General features: G+C 37.4%; 1 protein-coding gene across 14 annotated transcripts in view; it reads left to right on the top strand.

The window, feature by feature from the left end:
• The window catches only part of eya1 (EYA transcriptional coactivator and phosphatase 1), a 159215-nt gene extending 136748 nt beyond the window's left edge, over positions 1 to 22467 (top strand). For 13 of the 14 annotated variants that reach the window (XM_055882169.1, XM_055882161.1, XM_055882167.1 and 10 more), the window contains one exon: positions 16902 to 22467. In XM_055882169.1, the coding sequence (XP_055738144.1) occupies positions 16902 to 16982 (81 nt within the window). In that variant the 3' untranslated portion in view covers positions 16983 to 22467. Of the gene's footprint in view, positions 1 to 12012; positions 16175 to 16901 lie in introns of those variants that run through there. The other variant, XR_008754616.1, reaches the window with a different exon arrangement.
• Positions 22468 to 26527: the final 4060 nt, after the last annotated feature.

Below are 26527 nucleotides of genomic sequence, written 5' to 3'. Positions count from 1 at the left end.
CATCATTAGTTATAGTACCAGTAGTACCATCATTAGTTATAGTACCATCATTAGGTATAGTACCATCATTAGTTATAGTACCAGTAGTACCATCATTAGTTATAGTATCATCATTAGGTATAGTAACATCATTAGGTATAGTACCATCATTAGTTATAGTACCAGTAGTACCATCATTATGTATAGTACCATCATTAGTTATAGTACCATCATTGGTTATAGTACCAGTAGTACCATCATTAGGTGTAGTACCATCATTAGTTATAGTACCATCATTAGTTATAGTACCAGTAGTACCATCATTAGTTATAGTACCGTCATTAGTTTTAGTACCATCATTAGTTATAGTACCATCATTAGTTATAGTACCATCATTAGTTATATTACCAGTAGTACCATCATTAGTTATAGTACCATCATTAGTTATAGTACCATCATTAGGTATAGTACCATCATTAGGTATAGTACCATCATTATTTATAGTACCATCATTAGTTATAGTACCAGTAGTGCCATCATTAGTTATAGTACCACCATTAGTTATAGTACCATCATTAGTTATAGGACCAGTAGTACCATCATTAGTTATAGTACAATCATTAGGTATAGTACCATAATTAGGTATAGGACCATCATTAGGTATAGTTCCATCATTAGTTATAGTACCAGTAGTACCATCATTAGGTATAGTACCATCATTAGTTATAGTACCATCATTAGTTATAGTACCAGTAGTACCATCATTAGTTATAGTACCATCATTAGTTATAGTACCAGTAGTTCCATCATTAGTTATAGTACCATCATTAGTTATAGTACCAGTAGTACCGTCATTAGTTATAGTACCATCATTAGTTATAGTACAATCATTAGTTATAGTACAATCATTAGTTATAGTAACCATTAGTACCATCATTAATTATAGTACCATCATTAGTTATAGTACCATCATTAGGTATAGTACCAGTAGTACCATCATTAGTATAGTACCATCATTAGTATAGTACTATCATTAGTATAGTTCCATCATTAGTTATAGTACCGTCATTAGTTATAGTACCATCATTAGTATAGTACCATCATTAGTATAGTACTATCATTAGTATAGTACCATCATTAGGTATAGTACCAGTAGTACCATCATTAGTATAGTACCATCAATAGTATAGTACTATCATTAGTATAGTTCCATCATTAGTTATAGTACCGTCATTAGTTATAGTACCATCATTAGTATAGTTCCATCATTAGTTATAGTACCATCATTAGGTATAGTAACATCATTAGTCATAGTACCAGTAGCACCATCATTAGTTATAGTACCATCATTAGTTATTGTTCCATCATTAGTTATAGTACCTTCATTAGTAATCGTACCAGTAGTACCATCATTAGTTATAGTACCAGTAGTACCATCATTAGTTATTGTACCATCATTAGTTATATTACCATCATTAGTTATAGTACCATCATTAGTGATAGTACCAGTAGTACCATCATTAGGTATAGTACCATCAATAGTTATAGTACCATCATTAGTTATAGTACCAGTAGTACCATCATTAGTTATAGTACCAGTAGTACCATCATTAGTTATAGTACCATCATTAGTTATAGTACCAGTAGTTCCATCATTAGTTATAGTACCATCATTAGTTATAGTACCAGTAGTACCATCATTATGTATAGTACCATCATTAGTTATAGTACCATCATTGGTTATAGTACCAGTAGTACCATCATTAGGTGTAGTACCATCATTAGTTATAGTACCATCATTAGTTATAGTACCAGTAGTACCATCATTAGTTATAGTACCGTCATTAGTTTTAGTACCATCATTAGTTATAGTACCATCATTAGTTATAGTACCATCATTAGTTATAGTACCAGTAGTACCATCATTAGTTATAGTACCATCATTAGTTATAGTACCATCATTAGGTATAGTACCATCATTAGGTATAGTACCATCATTAGTTATAGTACCATCATTAGTTATAGTACCAGTAGTACCATCATTAGTTATAGTACCATCATTAGTTATAGTACCAGTAGTACCATCATTAGTTATTGTACCATCATTAGTTGTAGTACCAACATTAGTATTAGTACCACCATTAGTTATAGTACCATCATTAGTTATACTACCAGCAGTGCCATCATTAGTTATAGTACCACCATTAGGTATAGTACCATCATTAGGTATAGTTCCATCATTAGTAATAGTACCAGTAGTACCATCATTAGGTATAGTACCATCATTAGTTATAGTACCACCATTAGTTATAGTACCATCATTAGTTATAGTACCAGTAGTGCCATCATTAGTTATAGTACCACCATTAGTTATAGTACCAGTAGTACCATCATTAGTTATATTACAATCATTAGGTATAGTACCATCATTAGGTATAGTACCATCATTAGGTATAGTTCCATCATTAGTTATAGTACCAGTAGTACCATCATTAGGTATAGTACCATCATTAGTTATAGTACCATCATTAGTTATAGTACCATCATTAGTTATAGTACCAGTAGTACCGTCATTAGTTATAGTACCATCATTAGTTATAGTACAATCATTAGTTATAGTACAATCATTAGTTATAGTAACCATTAGTACCATCATTAATTATAGTACCATCATTAGTTATAGTACCATCATTAGGTATAGTACCAGTAGTACCATCATTAGTATAGTTCCATCATTAGTTATAGTACCGCCATTAGTTTTAGTACCAGTAGTACCATCATTAGGTATTGTACCAGTAGTACCAGCATTAGTTATAGTACCATCATGAGTTATAGTAACATCCTTAGTTATTGTACCAGTAGTACCATCATTAGTTATAGTACCATCATTAGTATAGTACCATCATTATTTATAGTACAATCATTAGTTATAGTACAATCATTAGTTTTAATACCATCATTAGTCATAGTACCAGTAGCACCATCATTAGTTATAGTACCATCATTAGTTATTGTTCCATCATTAGTTATAGTACCTTCATTAGTAATCGTACCAGTAGTACCATCATTAGTTATAGTACCAGTAGCACCATCATTAGTTATTGTACCATCATTAGTTATAGTACCATCATTAGTTATAGTACCATCATTAGTGATAGTACCAGTAGTACCATCATTAGGTATAGTACCATCAATAGTTATAGTACCATCATTAGTTATAGTACCAGTAGTACCTACATTAGTTATAGTACCAGTAGTACCATCATTAGTTATAGTACCATCATTAGTTATAGTACCAGTAGTTCCATCATTAGTTATAGTACCATCATTAGTTACAGTACCAGTAGTACCATCATTAGGTGTAGTACCATCATTAGTTATTGTACCATCATTAGTTATAGTACCAGTAGTACCATCATTAGTTATAGTACCGTCATTAGTTTTAGTACCATCATTAGTTATAGTACCATCATTACTTATAGTACCATCATTAGTTATAGTACCAGTAGTACCATCATTAATTTATAGTACCATCATTAGGTATAGTACCATCATTATGTATAGTACCATCATTATTTATAGTACCATCATTAGTTATAGTACCAGTAGTACGATCATTAGTTATAGTACCATCATTAGTTATAGTACCAGTAGTACCATCATTAGTTATTGTACCATCATTAGTTGTAGTACCAACATTAGTATTAGTACCATCATTAGTTATAGTACTATCATTAGTAATAGTACCATCATTAGTTATAGTACCACCATTAGTTATAGTACCATCATTAGTTATAGTACCAGTAGTGCCATCATTAGTTATAGTACCACCATTAGGTATAGTACCATCATTAGGTATAGTTCCATCATTAGTTATAGTACCAGTAGTACCATCATTAGGTATAGTACCATCATTAGTTATAGTACCAGTAGGTCCGTCATTAGTTATAGTACCATCATTAGTTATTGTACCATCATTAGTTATAGTACCAGTAGTACCATCATTAATTATAGTACCATCATTAGTTATAGTACCAGTATTACCATCAGTAGTTATAGTACCATAATTAGTTATAGTACCATCATTAGGTATAGTACCATCATTAGTTATAGTACCAGTAGTACCATCATTAGTTATAGTACCATCATTAGTTATAATACCAGTAGTACCATCTTTAGTTATAGTACCATCATTAGTTATAGTACCAACATTAGTAATAGTACCATCATTAGTTATAGTACCACCATTAGTTATAGTACCATCATTAGTTATAGTACCAGTAGTGCCATCATTAGTTATAGTACCACCATTAGTTATTGTACCAGTAGTACCATCATTAGTTATAGTACCATCATTAGTTATAGTACCAGTAGTTCCATCATTAGTTATAGTACCATCATTAGTTATAGTACCAGTAGTACCATCATTATGTATAGTACCATCATTAGTTATAGTACCATCATTGGTTGTAGTACCAGTAGTACCATCATTATGTATAGTACCATCATTAGTTATAGTACCATCATTGGTTGTAGTACCAGTAGTACCATCATTAGTTATAGTACCATCATTAGGTATAGTACCATCATTAGGTATAGTACCATCATTAGTTAAAGTACCAGTAGTACCATCATTAGGTGTAGTACCATCATTAGTTATAGTACCATCATTAGTTATAGTACCAGTAGTACCATCATTAGTTATAGTACCATCATTAGTTATAGTACCATCATTAGTTATAATACCAGTAGTACCATGATTAGTTATAGTACCATCATTGTTATAGTACCATCATTAGGTATAGTACCATCATTAGGTATAGTACCATCATTATTTATAGTACCATCATTAGTTATAGTACCAGTAGTACCATCATTAGTTATAGTACCATCATTAGTTATAGTACCAGTAGTACCATCATTAGTTTTTGCACCATCATTAGTTGTAGTACCAACATTAGTAATAGTACCATCATTTGTTATAGTACTATCATTAGTAATAGTACCATCATTAGTTATAGTACCACCATTAGTTATAGTACCATCATTAGTTATAGTACCAGTAGTGCCATCATTAGTTATAGTACCACCATTAGTTATAGTACCAGCATTAGTTATAGTACCAGTAGTACCATCATTAGTTATTGTACAATCATTAGGTATAGTACCATCATTAGGTATAGTTCCATCATTAGTTATAGTACCAGTAGTACCATCATAAGGTATAGTACCATCTTTAGTTATAGTACCAGTAGTACCGTCATTAGTTATAGTACCATCATTAGTTATAGTACCAGTAGTACCGTCATTAGTTATAGTACCATCATTAGTTATAGTACCATCATTAGGTATAGTACCATCATTAGTTATAGTACCATCATTAGGTATAGTACCATCATTAGTTATAGTACCATCATTAGGTATAGTACCATCATTAGTTATAGTACCATCATTAGGTATAGTACCATCATTAGTTATAGTACCATCATTAGGTATAGTACCATCATTAGTTATAGTACCATCATTAGGTATAGTACCATCATTAGGTATAGTACCATCATTAGGTATAGTTCCATCATTAGTTATAGTACCAGTAGTACCTTCATTAGGTATAGTACCATCATTAGTTATAGTACCAGTAGTACCGTCATTAGTTATAGTACCATCATTAGTTATAGTACCATCATTAGTTATAGTACCAGTAGTACCATCATTAGTTATAGTACCATCATTAGGTATAGTACCATCATTAGGTATAGTACCATCATTAGGTATAGTTCCATCATTAGTTATAGTACCAGTAGTACCTTCATTAGGTATAGTACCATCATTAGTTATAGTACCAGTAGTACCGTCATTAGTTATAGTACCATCATTAGTTATAGTACCATCATTAGTTATAGTACCAGTAGTACCATCATTAATTATATTACCATCATTAGTTATAGTACCATCATTAGGTATAGTACCATCATTAGGTATAGTACCATCATTAGTTATAGTACCAGTAGTACCATCATTAGTTATAGTACCATCATTAGTTATAGTACCAGTAGTTCCATCATTAGTTATAGTACCATCATTAGTTATAGTACCAGTAGTACCATCATTATGTATAGTACCATCATTAGTTATAGTACCATCATTAGGTATAGTACCATCATTAGGTATAGTACCATCATTAGTTATAGTACCATCATTAGTTATAGTACCAGTAGTACCATCATTAGTTATAGTTCCATCATTAGTTATAGTACCAGTAGTACCATCATTAGTTATAGTGCCATCATTAGTTATAGTACCAACATTAGTAATAGTACCATCATTAGTTATAGTACCACCATTAGTTATAGTACCATCATTAGTTATAGTACCAGTAGTGCCATCATTAGTTATAGTACCACCATTAGTTATATTACCAGCATTAGTTATAGTACCAGTAGTACCATCATTAGTTATAGTACCAGTAGTACCGTCATTAGTTATAGTACCATCATTAGTTATAGTACCATCATTAGTTATAGTACCAGTAGTACCATCATTAATTATATTACCATCATTAGTTATAGTACCATCATTAGGTATAGTACCATCATTAGGTATAGTACCATCATTAGTTATAGTACCAGTAGTACCATCATTAGTTATAGTACCATCATTAGTTATAGTACCATCATTAGTTATAGTACCAGTAGTACCATCATTATGTATAGTACCATCATTAGTTATAGTACCATCATTAGGTATAGTACCATCATTAGGTATAGTACCATCATTAGTTATAGTACCATCATTAGTTATAGTACCAGTAGTACCATCATTAGTTATAGTTCCATCATTAGTTATAGTACCAGTAGTACCATCATTAGTTATAGCGCCATCATTAGTTATAGTACCAACATTAGTAATAGTACCATCATTAGTTATAGTACCACCATTAGTTATAGTACCATCATTAGTTATAGTACCAGTAGTGCCATCATTAGTTATAGTACCACCATTAGTTATATTACCAGCATTAGTTATAGTACCAGTAGTACCATCATTAGTTATAGTACAATCATTAGGTATAGTACCATCATTTGGTATAGTTCCATCATTAGTTATAGTACCAGTAGTACCATCATTAGGTATAGTACCATCGTTAGTTATAGTACCAGTAGTACCGTCATTAGTTATAGTACCATCATTAGTTATAGTACCATCATTAGGTATAGTACCATCATTAGTTATAGTACCATCATTAGGTATAGTACCATCATTAGGTATAGTACCATCATTAGGTATAGTACCATCATTAGTTATAGTACCATCATTAGGTATAGTACCATCATTAGGTATAGTACCATCATTAGTTATAGTACCATCATTAGGTATAGTACCATCATTAGTTATAGTACCATCATTAGGTATAGTACCATCATTAGTTATAGTACCATCATTAGGTATAGTACCATCATTAGTTATAGTACCATCATTAGGTATAGTACCATCATTAGTTATAGTACCATCATTAGGTATAGTACCATCATTAGGTATAGTACCATCATTAGGTATAGTACCATCATTAGGTATAGTACCATCATTAGGTATAGTTCCATCATTAGTTATAGTACCAGTAGTACCATCATTAGGTATAGTACCATCATTAGTTATAGTACCAGTAGTACCGTCATTAGTTATAGTACCATCATTAGTTATAGTACCATCATTAGTTATAGTACCATCATTAGGTATAGTACCATCATTAGTTATAGTACCATCATTAGGTATAGTACCATCATTAGTTATAGTACCATCATTAGGTATAGTACCATCATTAGTTATAGTACCATCATTAGGTATAGTACCATCATTAGTTATAGTACCATCATTAGGTATAGTACCATCATTAGGTATAGTACCATCATTAGTTATAGTACCATCATTAGGTATAGTACCATCATTAGTTATAGTACCATCATTAGGTATAGTACCGTCATTAGTTATAGTACCATCATTAGTTATAGTACCATCATTAGGTATAGTACCATCATTAGGTATAGTACCATCATTAGGTATAGTTCCATCATTAGTTATAGTACCAGTAGTACCATCATTAGGTATAGTACCATCATTAGTTATAGTACCAGTAGTACCGTCATTAGTTATAGTACCATCATTAGTTATAGTACCATCATTAGTTATAGTACCAGTAGTACCATCATTAATTATATTACCATCATTAGTTATAGTACCATCATTAGGTATAGTACCATCATTAGGTATAGTACCATCATTAGTTATAGTACCATCATTAGTTATAGTACCAGTAGTACCATAATTAGTTATAGTACCATCATTAGTTATAGTACCAGTAGTACCATCATTAGTTATAGTACCATCATTAGTTATAGTACCAACATTAGTAATAGTACCATCATTAGTTATAGTACCACCATTAGTTATAGTACCATCATTAGTTATAGTACCAGTCGTGTCATCATTAGTTATAGTACCACCATTAGTTATAGTACCAGTAGTACCATCATTAGTTATAGTACCATCATTAGTTATAGTACCAGTAGTTCCATCATTAGTTATAGTACCATCATTAGTTATAGTACCAGTAGTACCATCATTATGTATAGTACCATCATTAGTTATAGTACCATCATTAGGTATAGTACCATCATTAGGTATAGTACCATCATTAGGTATAGTACCATCATTAGTTATAGTACCATCATTAGTTATAGTACCAGTAGTACCATCATTAGTTATAGTTCCATCATTAGTTATAGTACCAGTAGTACCATCATTAGTTATAGTGCCATCATTAGTTATAGTACCAACATTAGTAATAGTACCATCATTAGTTATAGTACCACCATTAGTTATAGTACCATCATTAGTTATAGTACCAGTAGTGCCATCATTAGTTATAGTACCACCATTAGTTATAGTACCATCATTAGTTATAGTACCATCATTAGGTATAGTACCATCATTAGGTATAGTACCATCATTAGGTATAGTACCATCATTAGTTATAGTTCCAGTAGTACCATCATTAGGTATAGTACCATCATTAGGTATAGTACCATCATTAGTTATAGTACCATCATTAGTTATAGTACCAGTAGTACCATCATTAGTTATAGTACTATCATTAGTTATAGTACCATCATTAGTTATAGTACCAGTAGTACCATCATTAGTTATAGTATCATCATTAGTTATAGTACCATCATTAGGCATAGTACCATCATTAGGTATAGTACCATCATTAGTTATAGTACCATCATTAGTTATAGTACCAGTAGTACCATCATTAGTTATATTACCATCATTAGTTATAGTACCAGTAGTACCATCATTAGTTGTAGTACCATCATTAGTTATAGTACCAACATTAGTAATAGTACCATCATTAGTTATAGTACCACCATGAGTTATAGTACCATCGTTAGTTATAGTACCAGTAGTGCCATCATTACTTATAGTACCACCCTTAGTTATAGTACCATCATTAGTTATAGTACCAGTAGTACCATCATTAGTTTTAGTACCATCATTAGTTATATTACCATCATTAGTTATAGTACCATCATTAGTTATAGTACCAGTAGTACAATCATTAGTTATAGTACCATCATTAGGTATAGTACCATCATTAGTTATAGTACCAGCATTAGTTATAGTACCATCATTAGTTATAGTACCATCATTAGTTATATTACCATCATTAGTTATAGTACCAGTAGTACAATCATTAGTTATTGTACCATCATTAGGTATAGTACCATCATTAGTTATAGTACCAGTAGTACAATCATTAGTTATAGTACCATCATTAGTTATATTACCATCATTAGTTATAGTACCATCATTAGTTATAGGACCAGTAGTACAATCATTAGTTATAGTACCATCATTAGTTATAGTACCATCATTAGTTATAGTACCATCATTAGTTATAGTACCAGTAGTACAATCATTAGTTATAGTACCATCATTAGTTATAGTACCATCATTAGTTATAGTACCATCATTGGTTATAGTACCAGTAGTACCATCATTCGTTATAGTACTATCATTAATTATAGTCCCAGTAGTACCATCATTAGTTATAGTACCATCATTAGTAATAGTACATCATTAGTTATAGTACCATCATCAGTAATAGTACATCATTAGTTATAGTACCATCATTAGGTATTGTACCAGTATTACCAGCATTAGTTATAGTACCATCATGAGTTATAATAACATCCTTAGTTATTGTACCAGTAGTACCATCATTAGTTATAGTGCCATCATTAGTTATAGTACCAACATTAGTAATAGTACCATCATTAGTTATAGTACCACCATTAGTTATAGTACCATCATTAGTTATAGTACCAGTAGTGCCATCATTAGTTATAGTACCACCATTAGTTATAGTACCAGCATTAGTTATAGTACCAGTAGTACCATCATTAGTTATAGTACAATCATTAGGTATAGTACCATCATTTGGTATAGTTCCATCATTAGTTATAGTACCAGTAGTACCATCATTAGGTATAGTACCATCGTTAGTTATAGTACCAGTAGTACCGTCATTAGTTATAGTACCATCATTAGTTATAGTACCAGTAGTACCGTCATTAGTTATAGTACCATCATTAGTTATAGTACCATCATTAGGTATAGTACCATCATTAGTTATAGTACCATCATTAGGTATAGTACCATCATTAGTTATAGTACCATCATTAGGTATAGTACCATCATTAGTTATAGTACCATCATTAGGTATAGTACCATCATTAGTTATAGTACCATCATTAGGTATAGTACCATCATTAGGTATAGTACCATCATTAGTTATAGTACCATCATTAGGTATAGTACCATCATTAGTTATAGTACCATCATTAGGTATAGTACCGTCATTAGTTATAGTACCATCATTAGTTATAGTACCATCATTAGGTATAGTACCATCATTAGGTATAGTACCATCATTAGGTATAGTTCCATCATTAGTTATAGTACCAGTAGTACCATCATTAGGTATAGTACCATCATTAGTTATAGTACCAGTAGTACCGTCATTAGTTATAGTACCATCATTAGTTATAGTACCATCATTAGTTATAGTACCAGTAGTACCATCATTAATTATATTACCATCATTAGTTATAGTACCATCATTAGGTATAGTACCATCATTAGGTATAGTACCATCATTAGTTATAGTACCATCATTAGTTATAGTACCAGTAGTACCATAATTAGTTATAGTACCATCATTAGTTATAGTACCAGTAGTACCATCATTAGTTATAGTACCATCATTAGTTATAGTACCAACATTAGTAATAGTACCATCATTAGTTATAGTACCACCATTAGTTATAGTACCATCATTAGTTATAGTACCAGTCGTGTCATCATTAGTTATAGTACCACCATTAGTTATAGTACCAGTAGTACCATCATTAGTTATAGTACCATCATTAGTTATAGTACCAGTAGTACCATCATTATGTATAGTACCATCATTAGTTATAGTACCATCATTAGGTATAGTACCATCATTAGGTATAGTACCATCATTAGGTATAGTACCATCATTAGTTATAGTACCATCATTAGTTATAGTACCAGTAGTACCATCATTAGTTATAGTTCCATCATTAGTTATAGTACCAGTAGTACCATCATTAGTTATAGTGCCATCAGTAGTTATAGTACCAACATTAGTAATAGTACCATCATTAGTTATAGTACCACCATTAGTTATAGTACCATCATTAGTTATAGTACCAGTAGTGCCATCATTAGTTATAGTACCACCATTAGTTATAGTACCATCATTAGTTATAGTACCAGTAGTACCATCATTAGTTATAGTACCATCATTAGGTATAGTACCATCATTAGGTATAGTACCATCATTAGGTATAGTACCATCATTAGTTATAGTTCCAGTAGTACCATCATTAGGTATAGTACCATCATTAGGTATAGTACCATCATTAGTTACAGTACCATCATTAGTTATAGTACCAGTAGTACCATCATTAGTTATAGTACTATCATTAGTTATAGTACCATCATTAGTTATAGTACCAGTAGTACCATCATTAGTTATAGTATCATCATTAGTTATAGTACCAGTAGTACCATCATTAGTTGTAGTACCATCATTAGTTATAGTACCAACATTAGTAATAGTACCATCATTAGTTATAGTACCACCATGAGTTATAGTACCATCGTTAGTTATAGTACCAGTAGTACCATCATTAGTTATATTACCATCATTAGTTATAGTACCAGTAGTACCATCATTAGTTGTAGTACCATCATTAGTTATAGTACCAACATTAGTAATAGTACCATCATTAGTTATAGTACCACCATGAGTTATAGTACCATCGTTAGTTATAGTACCAGTAGTGCCATCATTACTTATAGTACCACCCTTAGTTATAGTACCATCATTAGTTATAGTACCAGTAGTACCATCATTAGTTATAGTACCAGTAGTACCATCATTAGTTATAGTACCATCATTAGTTATAGTACCATCATTAGTTATAGTACCAATAGTACCATCATTAGTTATAGTACCATCATTAGTTATAGTACCATCATTAGTTATAGTACCATCCTTTGTTATAGTACCATCATTAGTTATAGTACCAGTATTACCATCGGTAGTTATAGTACCATAATTAGTTATAGTACCATCATTAGTTATAGTACCAGTAGTACCATCATTAGGTATAATACCATCATTAGGTATAGTACCATCATTAGTTATAGTACCAGTAGTACCATCATTAGGTATAGTACCATCATTAGTTATAGTACCATCATTAGTTATAGTACCAATAGTACCATCATTAGTTATAGTACCATCATTAGTTATAGTACCATCATTAGTTATAGTACCATCATTTGTTATAGTACCATCATTAGTTATAGTACCAGTATTACCATCAGTAGTTATAGTACCATAATTAGTTATAGTACCATCATTAGGTATAGTACCATCATTAGTTATAGTACCATAATTAGTTATAGTACCAGTAGTACCATCATTAGTTATAGTACCATCATTAGTTATAGTACCATCATTAGGTATAGTACCAGTAGTACCACCATTAGTTATAGTACCATCATTAGTTATAGTACCAGTGTACCATCATTAGTTATAGTACCATCATTAGTTATAGTACCAGTAGTACCATCATTAGTTATAGTACCATCATTAGTTATAGTACCAGTAGTACCATCATTAGTTATAGTACCATCATTAGTTATAGTACCATCATTAGGTATAGTACCATCATTAGTTATAGTACCATCATTAGTTATAGTACCAGTAGTACCATCATTAGTTATAGTACCATCATTAGTTATAGTAGTCATTAGTAGTACCATCATTAGTTATAGTACCATCATTAGTTATAGTACCACTAGTACCATCATTAGTTATAGTACCATCATTAGTTATAGTACCAGTAGTACCATCATTAGTTATAGTACCATCATTAGTTATAGTACCAGTAGTGCCATCATTAGTTATAGTACCACCATTAGTTATAGTACCATCATTAGTTATTGTACCAGTAGTACCATCATTAGTTATAGTACCATCATTAGTTATAGTACCACCATTAGTTATAGTACCATCATTAGTTATAGTACCAGTAGTACCATCATTAGTTATAGTACCATCATTCGTTATAGTACCATCATTAATTATAGTCCCAGTAGTACCATCATTAGTTATAGTACCATCATTAGTAATAGTACATCATTAGTTAGAGTACCATCATTAGTTATAGTACCACCATTAGTCATAGTACCATCATTAGGTAATGTACCAGTAGTACCAGAATTAGTTATAGTACCATCATGAGTTATAGTAACATCCTTAGTTATTGTACCAGTAGTACCATGATTAGTTATAGTATCATCATTAGTTATAGCACCATCATTACTATAGTACCATCATTAGTTATAGTACCATCATTAGTATAGTACCATCATTAGGTATAGTACCATCATTAGTTATAGTACCATCATTAGTCATAGTACCAGTAGCACCATCATTAGTTATAGGACCATCATTAGTTATAGTACCATCATTAGTTATAGTACCATCATTAGTAATCGTACCAGTAGTACCATCATTAGTTATAGTACCAGTAGTACCATCATTAGTTATTGTACCATCATTAGTTATAGTACCATCATTAGTTATAGTACCATCATTAGTGATAGTACCAGTAGTACCATCATTAGGTATTGTACCATCATTAGTTATAGTACCATCATTAGTTATAGTACCATCATTAGTGATAGTACCAGTAGTTCCATCATTAGTTATAGTAGCATCACTAGTTATAGTACCATCATTAGTTATAGTACCAGTAGTACCATCATTAGTTATAGTACCATCATTAGTTATAGTACCAGTAGTACCATCATTAGTTATAGTACCATCATTAGTTATAGTACCAGTAGTACAATCATTAGTTATAGTACCAGTAGTACCATCATTAGTTATAGTACCATCATTAGGTATAGTACCATCATTAGTTATAGTACCAGTAGTACCATCATTAGTTATAGTACCATCATTAGTTATAGTACCATCATTAGTTATAGTACCAGTAGTACCATCATTAGTTATTGTACCATCATTAGTTATAGTACCAGTAGTACCATCATTAGTTATAGTACCATCATTAGTTATAGTACCATCATTAGTAATAGTACCATCATTAGGTATAGTACCATCATTAGTTATAGTACCAGTAGTACCATCATTAGTTATAGTACCATCATTAGTTATAGTACCATCATTAGTTATAGTACCAGTAGTACCATCATTAGTTATAGTACCAGTAGTACCATCATTAGTTATAGTACCATCATTAGTTATAGTACCATCATTAGTTATAGTACCAGTAGTACCATCATTAGTTATAGTACCATCATTAGGTATAGTTCTTACACAGACTCACTTGTTTTTTTTGCTTTTTTTCATAGTCCAACTATTGTTACATTCCTGTTCCCTTCAGGGCGTAACGTTTCGTGTCTCTAGCACCAAGAAAACGTATTCAAATTAGCTTATTGTACCATTTATGTGATTGGATGTTCCTTAATAGTAAAATATGAAAGTTTTTTCAATTTCCTGAATCAAATCAAATCAAATGTATTTATATAGCCCTTCTTACATCAGATGATATCTCAAATTGCTGTACAGAAACCCAGCCTTAAACCCCAAACAGCAAGCAATGCAGGTGTAGAAGCACGGTGGCTAGGAAAAACTCCCTAGAAAGGCCAACACCTAGGAAGAAACTTAGAGAGGAACCAGGCTATGAGGGGTGGCCAGTCCTCTTCTGGCTGTGCCGGTTGGAGATTATAACAGAACATGGCCAAGATGTTCAAATGTTCATAAATGACCAGCAGGGTCAAATAATAATATTCACAGTGGTTGTAGAGGGTGCAGCAAGTCAGCACCTCAGGAGTAAATGTCAGTTGGCTTTTCATAGCCGATCATTCAGAGTATCTCTACCGCTCCTGCTGTCTCTAGAGAGTTGAAAACAGCAGGTCTGGGACAGATAGCATGTCCGGTGAACAGGTCAGGGTTCCATAGCCGCAGGCAGAACAGTTGAAACTGGAGCTGCAGCACGGCCAGGTGGACTGGAGACATCAAGGAGTCATCATGCCAGGTAGTCCTGAGGCATGGTCCTAGGGCTTAGGTCCTCCGAGAGAGAGAGAGAAAAGAAAGAAAGAAAGAAAGAAAGAAAGAAAGAAAGAAAGAAAGAAAGAAAGAAAGAAAGAGAGAATTAGAGAGAGCATACTTAAATTCACACAGGACACCGGATAAGACAGGAGAAATACTCCAGATATAACAGACTGACCCTAGCCCCCTGACATAAACTATTGCAGCATAAATACTGGAGGCTGAGACAGGAGGGGTCAGGAGACACCGTGGCCCCATCTGATGATACCCCCAGACAGGGCCAAACAGGCAGGATATAACCCCACCCACTTTGCCAAAGCACAGCCCCCACACCACTAGAGGGATATCTTCAACCACCAACTTACCATCCTGAGACAAGGCCGAGTATAGCCCACAAAGATCTCCACCACGGCACAACCCAAGAGGGGGCGCCAACCCAGACAGGAAGACCAGGTCAGTGACTCAACCCACTCAAGTGACGCAACCCTCCTAGGGACAGCATGGAAGAGCACCAGTAAGCCAGTGACTCAGCCCCTGTAATAGGGTTAGAGGCAGAGAATCCCAGTGGAGAGGGGAACCAGCCAGGCAGAGACAGCAAGGGCGGTTCGTTGCTCCAGAGCCTTTCGGTTCACCTGCACACCCCTGGGCCAGACTACACTCAATCATAGGACCTACTGAAGAGATGAGTCTTCAGTAAAGACTTAAAGGTTGAGACCGAGTCTGCGTCTCTTACATGGGTAGGCAGACCATTCCATAAAAATGGAGCTCTATAGGAGAAAGCCCTGCCTCCAGCTGTTTGCTTAGAAATTCTAGGGACAATTAGGAGGCCTGCGTCTTGTGACCGTAGCGTACGTGTAGATATGTACGGCAGGACCAATTCGGAAAGAAAGGTAGGAGCAAGCCCATGTAATGCTTTGTAGGTTAGCAGTAAAACCTTGAAATCAGCCCATGCCTTAACAGGAAGCCAGTGTAGGGAGGCTAGCACTGGAGTAGGAAACAGGAAGCCAGTGTAGGGAGGCTAGCACTGGAGTAGGAAACAGGAAGCCAGTGTAGGGAGGCTAGCACTGGAGTAATATGATCAAATTTTTGGGTTCTAGATTCTAGCAGCCGTATTTAGCACTTACTGAACAGTTAAAATGTTTGAGATACCTGTTGTAACAGTCCTGTTTCCCCTCCGCAGCACAACATGCCCTTCTGGAGGATATCCAGCCACTCTGACCTCATGGCCCTCCACCATGCTCTGGACCTCGAGTACTTGTAGCTACCGCCTGGCACTACACTGCCCAGCCCCGAACCTGGCCCCTACACCTACTGGTCCCTACCGGCCCCTACATCAACCTGCTGCCCTACCGGCCTCTACATCAACCTACTGGCTCCTACCGACCCCTACGGCAACCTACTGGCCCCTAACGGCCCCTACATCAACCTGCTGGCCCCTACAGGCCCCTACATCAACCTACTGGCCCCTACCGGCCCTTCATCAACCTACTGGCCCCTACCGGCCCCTACATCAACCTACTGGCCCCTACCGGCCCCTACATCAACCTACTGGCCCCTACCGGCCCCTACATCAACCTACTGGCCCCTACCGACCCCTACATCAACCTACTGGCCCCTACCGGCCCCTACACAGCTACCATCCACCTACTCTACACAGCTACCACCTACCCTACCCTACACAGCTACCACCTACCCTACCCTACACAGCTACCACCTACCCTACCCTACACAGCTACCACCTACCACACACCCTACCCTACACAGCTACCACCTCCACCTACCTACTCTTAACAGCTACCACCTACACTACCCTACACAGCTACCACCTACCTACCTTACACAGCTACCACCTGGGCCCTACCGGCCTCCAAATGCTTCTATACCTACCTGGCCCAAGCCCTCCACATACCTTAACCACTCTACCAGGCCCTATACCTACTTCTCCACTTCACCCTGCAACCTTTCAGCTTTCACCAACGCCACTCCAGTCCCACACCTAGTGCTCTGACCCCCTCCAGCCCAGAATAAGCCCCCTGTGACGCCTGCCTGCCCTCCTGGCGTTTCCTCCTCTTTCTCCCTCCTGACGTGTCCTCCTCTTCCTCCCTCCTGGCTTATTCTCCTCTTCCTCCCTCCTGGCGTGTCCTCCCTAACCTACCACTAGAGAGAAAGGAAAGAAGTTTTTTTTTAAAGAGAAACTGAGCGGTGACACCGTGTGACACCGTGTTGACCCCGTGTGACACCGGGTTGACTCCGTGTGACACCGTGTTGACACCGTGTTGACACCGTGTTGACACCGTGTTGACACCGTGTTGACATACGGCCACAATTCGTCTTAATCCATAACTTTTTTTTTCGTTCTGATGTAGAGGAGTGGAGAAGAGTTTGAATAATTTACGGCATTGCAGCTGCTTGCTGTGGTTACTGTGAATTGGCTGCGGCTTTCTGAAGCGGTCAAAGTGTTTTATGGCCCCATCTATCTGTCTATCTGTGCCGCCCTCCCTCCTGGCCGGGAGTCTGACGCTAACGACTAACGCTGAAGCCTAGAGTTGCCTGGACTGACCTGGTCACAGAGCTCAGCTACACTACAAATCGCACCAAACCCCCCGACTGAGGGCGACAACAAACTTTCTCGTCCATCGAACTCTCTCGTTCTTTTTAGATTCTCTCTCTTTTTCTGTATCACGCTTTCATTCTCTCTCTCTCTCTCTCTCTCTCCGTGGTATATAGAGACAGAGGGGCCCATGTTGTTCTAACTTGTCTAGTTGGCCTCAGCCGGGAGTCCTGTCTGGCTTGGCCTCATTCTGGGAGTCCTTTCTGGCTTGGCCTCAGCCGGGAGTCCTGTCTGGCTTGGCCTCAGCCGGGAGTCCTGTCTGGCTTGGCCTCAGCCGGGAGTCCTGTCTGGCTTGGCCTCATTCTGGGAGTCCTGTCTGGCTTGGCCTCAGCCTGGGAGTCCTGTCTGGCTTGGCCTCAGACTGGGAGTCCTGTCTGGCTTGGTCTCAGCCTGGAGTCCTGTCTAGCTTGGTCTCATTCTGGGAGTCCTGTCTGGCTTGGCCTCAGCCGGGAGTCCTGTCTGGCTTGGCCTCATTCTGGGAGTCCTGTCTGGCTTGGCCTCAGCCGGGAGTCCTGTCTGGCTTGGCCTCAGCCGGGAGTCCTGTCTGGCTTGGCCTCAGCCTGGGAGTCCTGTCTGGCTTGGCCTCAGCCGGGAGTCCTGTCTGGCTTGGCCTCAGCCGGGAGTCCTGCCTGGCTTGGCCTCAGCCTGGGAGTCCTGTCTTGTTTGGCCTCAGACTGGGATTCCTGTCTGGCTTGGCCTCAGCCTGGGAGTCCTGTCCTTCTTATTATTTATGAACTGAGACTTTGTGAGTGGCACTGTCACAAAAGGAAGGTACCTCCATGAAACGACGTGCCTTTTTCACCTTACAAAGTACTTTGATTACTACCAAACCGTCCACGCTATATCACACCAAGACGAACGAGGAGGAAGACCATCCACACTATATCACACCAAGACGAACGAGGAGCAAGACCATCCACACTATATCACACCAAGACGAACGAGGAGCAAGACCATCCACACTATATCACACCAAGACGAACGAGGAGCAAGACCATCCACACTATATCACACCAAGACGAACGAGGAGCAAGACCATCCACACTATATCACACCAAGACGAACGAGGAGCAAGACCATCCACACTATATCACACCAAGACGAACGAGGAGGAAGACCATCCACACTATATCACACCAAGACGAACGAGGAGGAAGTCCATCCACACTATATCACACCAAGACGAACGAGGAGGAAGTCCATCCACACTATATCACACCAAGACGAACGAGGAGGAAGACCATCCACACTATATCACACCAAGACGAACGAGGAGGAAGACCATCCACACTATATCACACCAAGACGAACGAGGAGCAAGACCATCCACACTATATCACACCAAGACGAACGAGGAGGAAGACCATCCACACTATATCACACCAAGACGAACGAGGAGGAAGTTCATCCACACTATATCACACCAAGACGAACGAGGAGGAAGTCCATCCACACTATATCACACCAAGACGAACGAGGAGGAAGACCATCCACACTATATCACACCAAGACGAACGAGGAGGAAGACCATCCACACTATATCACACCAAGACGAACGAGGAGCAAGACCATCCAAACTATATCACACCAAGACGAACGAGGAGGAAGACCATCCACACTATATCACACCAAGACGAACGAGGAGGAAGACCATCCACACTATATCACACCAAGACGAACGAGGAGGAAGTCCATCCACACTATATCACACCAAGACGAACGAGGAGGAAGACCATCCACACTATATCACACCAAGACGAACGAGGAGGAAGACCATCCACACTATATCACACCAAGACGAACGAGGAGCAAGACAGACGATAATGGTTATGGAAGAACTAAAATAAAAATAAAAATAAAGGGATTTTCTAATCATTTAAAAAATAATTAAGAAACTTTATGTACAATGATTCCCGAGACAATCGTGTACAGAGGAAGTATTTTTAATGTGTGCAAAACTGCAATCACTGGACAATCCCTTCCTATATAATAATTGTTTAATACTGTAGGTACAAAGGTTTTCATTGAAGTCAAAAGGCATGCTAATCGAGCACAGAGGCTGATGAGGCTGATGACGGTGATGATGTGCTCATTGAAGGCAAAAGGCATGCTAATCGAGCACAGAGGCTGATGAGGCTGATGATGGTGATAATGTGTTCAGGTTGTTTTGATCCAATAAAAAAACAAACAAACTTGTAGATGAAAATGAGATTTTATAACTCGTTTTGTTCAAGACCAAAAGCATGGGTGTCAAGTGTCAACAATCATTGTGTTCAGTCAGTGATGTTTCTTCCTCGTACTCTCTCTCTCTCTCTCTCTCTTTCTCTCTCTATTTACACTCAGTATAGAAAGACATTGTGTGATTTCAGTCACATTTTAACTCAACACAATGGTTTCCCTCCCGAATCAAGGCTAGGATTCAATCTGCATTGTCGAATTCGATCTCACGAACGAGGTAGCATTGCCTTTGAAAGCCGCGTTGTCTACAAGCGCGATCGGATTGAATCCCGATCCAACACGTGTAGATCCATGTTTCATTTGGGGGGGGGGGGGGGATGTTTTTTTTATGTTACCGCTCGGTCAGTTCCCAGACTCTGAGCCATAATAGAGTACCATTTGAATGAATTTAGGAAAAGTTCAGCTTTCAGGAATGAAAAAAAGAAAAAACTATCTTAAATCGGTTTTATTATCTTTTCTACAAGCGCTATAACAAAATCTATTGTACAGCGTACATTTTTGTATGAAGTCGTGTTTTTATTTAGAATTTAGAAAAAATGATTGTGTTCTTCTTGTGTCCCCACCTTTTTGAATTTCTGTAGTTGAAAATTAAATTCATATGATGCCCTTTTTTTTGATAGTGCTTATTATGATAGGACTGTGGACTGAAGTGGTGGGATGGGATGGGTGAGAACCGTACTGAGCTCTCGTTATGATAGGACTGTGGACTGAAGTGGTGGGACGGGATGGGTGAGAACCGTACTGAGCTCTCGTTATGATAGGACTGTGGACTGAAGTGGTGGGACGGGATGGGTGAGAACCGTACTGAGCTCTCGTTATGATAGGACTGTGGACTGAAGTGGTGGGACGGGATGGGTGAGAACCGTACTGAGCTCTCGTTATGATAGGACTGTGGACTGAAGTGTTGGGATGGGATGGGTGAGAACCGTACTGAGCTCTCGTTATGATAGGACTGTGGACTGAAGTGGTGGGACGGGATGGGTGAGAACCGTACTGAGCTCTCGTTATAATAGGACTGTGGACTGAAGTGTTGGAATGGGATGGGTGAGAACCGTACTGAGCTCTCGTTATGATAGGACTGTGGACTGAAGTGTTGGGACGGGATGGGTGAGAACCGTACTGAGCTCTCGTTATGATAGGACTGTGGACTGAAGTGTTGGGATGGGATGGGTGAGAACCGTACTGAGCTCTCGTTATGATAGGACTGTGGACTGAAGTGTTGGAATGGGATGGGTGAGAACCGTACTGAGCTCTCGTTATAATAGGACTGTGGACTGAAGTGTTGGAATGGGATGGGTGAGAACCGTACTGAGAGATAAACGAAGAAGAAAAAGCCACTACTTCCCCGCAGACAAAGGGGTTATTAAGAACATACATGTGCTATCAACTGTGAATTTATTAAGTTAGGAACTGCTTCTAGGTCCGTTTCTATGTCCCCTCCTCCCCAACTCCCTCTGCACATGCTCACTGTTGCTATGCTGGTGTCGTCGCGGTGATGACCGATCTCCTTTCCCCCTGGCAACGGCAGCAAAACGACATACCTCTCTCTCTCGCTTTACATTTGTGATTTCTCTCTCCTCTAAAAGCAACTTCTCCCCCATAGCTCTTTCAGGGGGACTACATATTGCTGCTAGATTAAGGTATCAGATAGGTAGGTAGACAACGGGAAAATGTTTTTATAGAATTCATACGTACAGCAAAAGCCTTTTTTTTTTATTATGTTGCAATTATAAATGCAAAACTGGAAATACTTTACACTAATAACATGGGCCTCGTGGAGGAAAAAACAGAAATGTTTGTTGTGTCTGCAAAAAAAAGAAGATGTGTACAGATGTTTTTTTTGACATTATTATTTGATTGTGTTTAAATTAATAAAAAATGGATTTGTGAACTGTTACACCCGATGTTTCCTCTTTTATGCTGATTGAAACGGTGTCCTGAAAATCTCCTCAGACTAAAATGATGATTCATCGACTAGACGCCTATTTATTTGACAGAGGGTATAGTCAAGAAAATTATTGCATTTCCATGTGTGAGTTTGGATCCAGAGTTATCCACAATTCCTTGTAGGAACAAATATACAGTACAACACCCCCGCCACCACCACGTATAGAATGATGTCGGGGTTTAATAGATAATTATGTGTTTGTTTGAAATTCATGTATAATATATAATAGCTAAAACAGAAGTCGTTGTTTTTTAGAGACCACAGAAATATGATTACGGCGTCGGGTCCATCACACCGTTTCACTGCTTTTTCAAAAACAGACGCTAAAACCATGTTCCTCTTGCTCTCAATACAGCACTAGCCGTCGTAGTATCACGGTGGCTTGCCTTCTGGACGTTTTGAACTATAAGGTCGACTTCTCTCAATGGTGAGGATCAGTTGTCGTTTTTTGTTTTAAAGTTTTACATACTGTAATAATATACAGTGCCTTCACACTCCTTGACTTTTTACACATTTTGTTGTGTTACAAAGTGGGATTAAAATGGATTTAATTGTCTTTATTTTATTTTTTTTTCAACAAACTGCACTAAACGTTGACATTACAGAGTGACATTACACTAAAACCGCACTCTGTAATGTCAAAGTGGAAGACAATTCATTTTTTTTTTTTATAAATGGAAAATAAGACACTAATATACTGTATATTGATTAGATAAGTATTCAGCCTCCTGAGTCAATACATGTTAGAATCACCTTTGGCAGCGATTACAGCTGTGAGTCTTTCTGGGTCTCTAAGAGCTTTGCACACCTGGATTGGACCATATTGGCCCATTATCCTTTTAAAAAAGTATTCAAGTTCTGTCAAGTCGGTTGTTGATCATTGCCATTTTCAAGTTTTGCCATAAATTTTCAAGACGATTTAAGTCAAAACTGTAACCAGGCCACTCAGGAACAAGCAACTCCAGTGTGTGTGTGTGTGGGGGGGGGGGGGGGGGGGGGGTGTTCTACTAAGCTACAGTATATGGAATTGTTTTAAGAAGGTCATACCCAGGATGATTGTGCTGTTAGATTTAGAATTTTAAGACCCATTGAAGTATCCGAAAAATGTATGACATTTTTTATATTGCCTTATTGCTATTAGCCCATAGAAGCACATTAAATAACAGATTCCCTACATGGAACAACAGATAGTCCGTCCCAAAACAATTTGTTCTGAAGTATCTGTCCTATATCTGAGAAAGGGTGAATCATGACGTCAGTGATCTTCAGGTCGGAGCTCTAGAAAGAGGACCGAGTTCCTGACTTGGATGACGGTTCAAAACGTATTTTCCCAGTCGGAGCTCGTTTTTTTTCCCAGAGTTCCCAGTTGTCTTGAACTCACTGAAGTCTGAGATTTTCCCAGTTCTGAGTTTCCAGTTTTTTTGTACACAGCAGAAATCATGCTGGCTTGACACCATGGCCAATGTTTAATGTTTCTCCTTTTAAGCTTGGATAAAAAGGACCCTTAAATCCAGACTTGGACCACACACAATAGCAGGCTATTGATGGCTTTGAAACACTTGCAGTTAGCCACTGATTTCATCCAAACCGCTCATTGTTGAATTTGCAATTTCCAACTTGCTGTGTAATGTTTATGTCCAATGGCCGATGAGCACCGATATGTTATATCTATAATTTCTCTTCATTATTTCTCTTCATATGACAAGGATTGAAAAGGATTTACATGTAGACTGTCAACTTGATTCATGATGATGACTGCTAGCTAAGATTTGCAAAGTATTGATGTTGACATGATCAGTCCAATAAATTCCCAATCTGGCCCTCAAACCATCATGGTCACCTAATAATCCCCAGTTTACAATTGGCTCATTCATCCCCCTCCTCTCCCCTGTAACTATTCCCCAGGTCGTTGCTGCAAATGAGAACGTGTTCTCAGTCAACTTACCTGGTAAAATAACGGTAAAATAAAAAATTAAAATGAAAAATCAAAGCTACGGTAGATATAACGTGATTTTGACGTCATTTTATCTGTGGCCAATGACCTTGAGCCTTCTTGGATGGGCACTTCTAATGTAACTCTATGGCAGCACCCAAGGGGCTTGAACTACCGAGCTCTGCCCGTAGATTTGGCAGTGACGTAGTGTCCCCATGAGTGACAGAACACTGAGCCAATCACGGCGCAACTAGAGAACATTATGAACACCGACGCTCAGTATTTTCCACTGGCTGCCCCACCACCATAGAAAGCACTGAGCTGGGCTGCCCCACCACCATAGAAAGCACTGAGCTGGGCTGCCCCACCACCATAGAAAGCACTGAGCTGGGCTGCCCCACCACCATAGAAAGCACTGAGCTGGGCTGCCCCACCACCATAGAAAGCACTGAGCTGGGCTGCCCCACCACCACAGAAAGCACTGAGCTAGGCTGAAACACATGCATTTTGGAGCTGCCTTACTCAAGAACGAGACCATGTTCGTATGCAGCTTTATTAACTCAATATATATATATATTATATTGTTTGCAAACTGATATGTGACACTTAGTAATGCCAAAATAACATTTAAAAAAGGCACTAACAGGTGTCCTGAATGACAGGTCCCCATCAATCAATCAATCAATCAATCACATGTATTTATGAAGCCTTTTTAATATCAGCCGACGTCACAAAGTGCAGACAGATGTTTCACCACTGGACCCAAGACAGTTCAGCTTTTCATTTGTAATGAATTTGTAAACATTTATCAAAAACGTAATTCCGCTTTGAAATGATGGGGGTATTGTGTGTAGATCAGTGACACAAAACATAAATGTTATCCGTTTTAAATTCAGGCTGTAACACAACAAAATGTGGAACAAGTCAAGGGGTGTGAATACTTTCTACAGGCACTATATCTCCACCTTTCCCCAATTTATGTGGAGAACGATGTCTCTGTTTCATCACTCATCTTTATGTGTTCAACAAGCTGCTTGATGGATACGACAGAGGAAATGTCCACGATGTCAACAACAACAACAAAAAATCCACAATATATAAAATATACACAATGGACTGGATTGTTGCTTATATATTCTTGGTTAACCAGAAGTCAAATTCTCTGAAAGCCATTTACATGCAGAATCTGTCCACAAGAGATTATTACTTATTTTTGAAATTTAACCTTTATTTAACTAGGCAAGTCAGTTAATTAAGAACAAATTCTTATTTACAATGAAGGCCTACAGGGGCAGAACGACAGATTTTTACCTTCTCAGCTCTGGGATTCAATCCAGCAACCTTTCAATTACTGGCCCAACGATCTAACCACTAGACTACCTGCCATCCCCAAATATACAGTGCATTCGGAAAGTATTCAGACCCCTTGACTTTTTCCACATTTTGTTACGTTACAGCCTTATTCTAAAATGGATTAAATAAAAAAGGTTCCTAATCAATCTACACACAATACCCCATAATGACATCACAATACCCCACAATACCCCATAATGACATCACAATATCCCATAATAACAAAGCAAAAACATATATACATAAGTATTTAGACCTTTTGCTATGAAACTCGAAATTGAGCACAGGTGCATCCTGTTTTAATTGATCATCCTTGAGATGTTTTTACAACTTGATTGGAGTCCATCTGTGGTAAATGCAATTGATTGGACATGATTTGCAAAGGCAAGCCAAGAGGTCGAAGGAATTGTCTTTAGAGCTCAGAGACAGGATTGTGTCGAGGCACAGATCTGGGGAAGGATACCAAATCATTTCTGCAGCATTGAAGGCCCCCAAGAACACAGTAGCCTCAAACACTCTTAAATGGAAGAAGTTTGGAACCACCAAGACTCTTCCTAGAGCTGGCCGCCCGGACAAACTGAACAATCGGGGGAGAAGGGCCTTGGTCAGGGAGGTGACCAAGAACTTGATGGACACTCTGATAGAGCTCTAGAGTTCCTCTTTGGAGATGGAAGTGGAGATGGGATAACCTTCCGTGAAGGACAACCATCTCTGCAGCTCTCC

This window comes from Salvelinus fontinalis, chromosome 25 (assembly GCF_029448725.1).
Source record: "Salvelinus fontinalis isolate EN_2023a chromosome 25, ASM2944872v1, whole genome shotgun sequence".
NCBI lineage: Eukaryota > Metazoa > Chordata > Actinopteri > Salmoniformes > Salmonidae > Salvelinus > Salvelinus fontinalis.
Note: the sequence above shows the minus strand (reverse complement) of the source record. Positions and strands in the feature narration are given on the sequence as shown.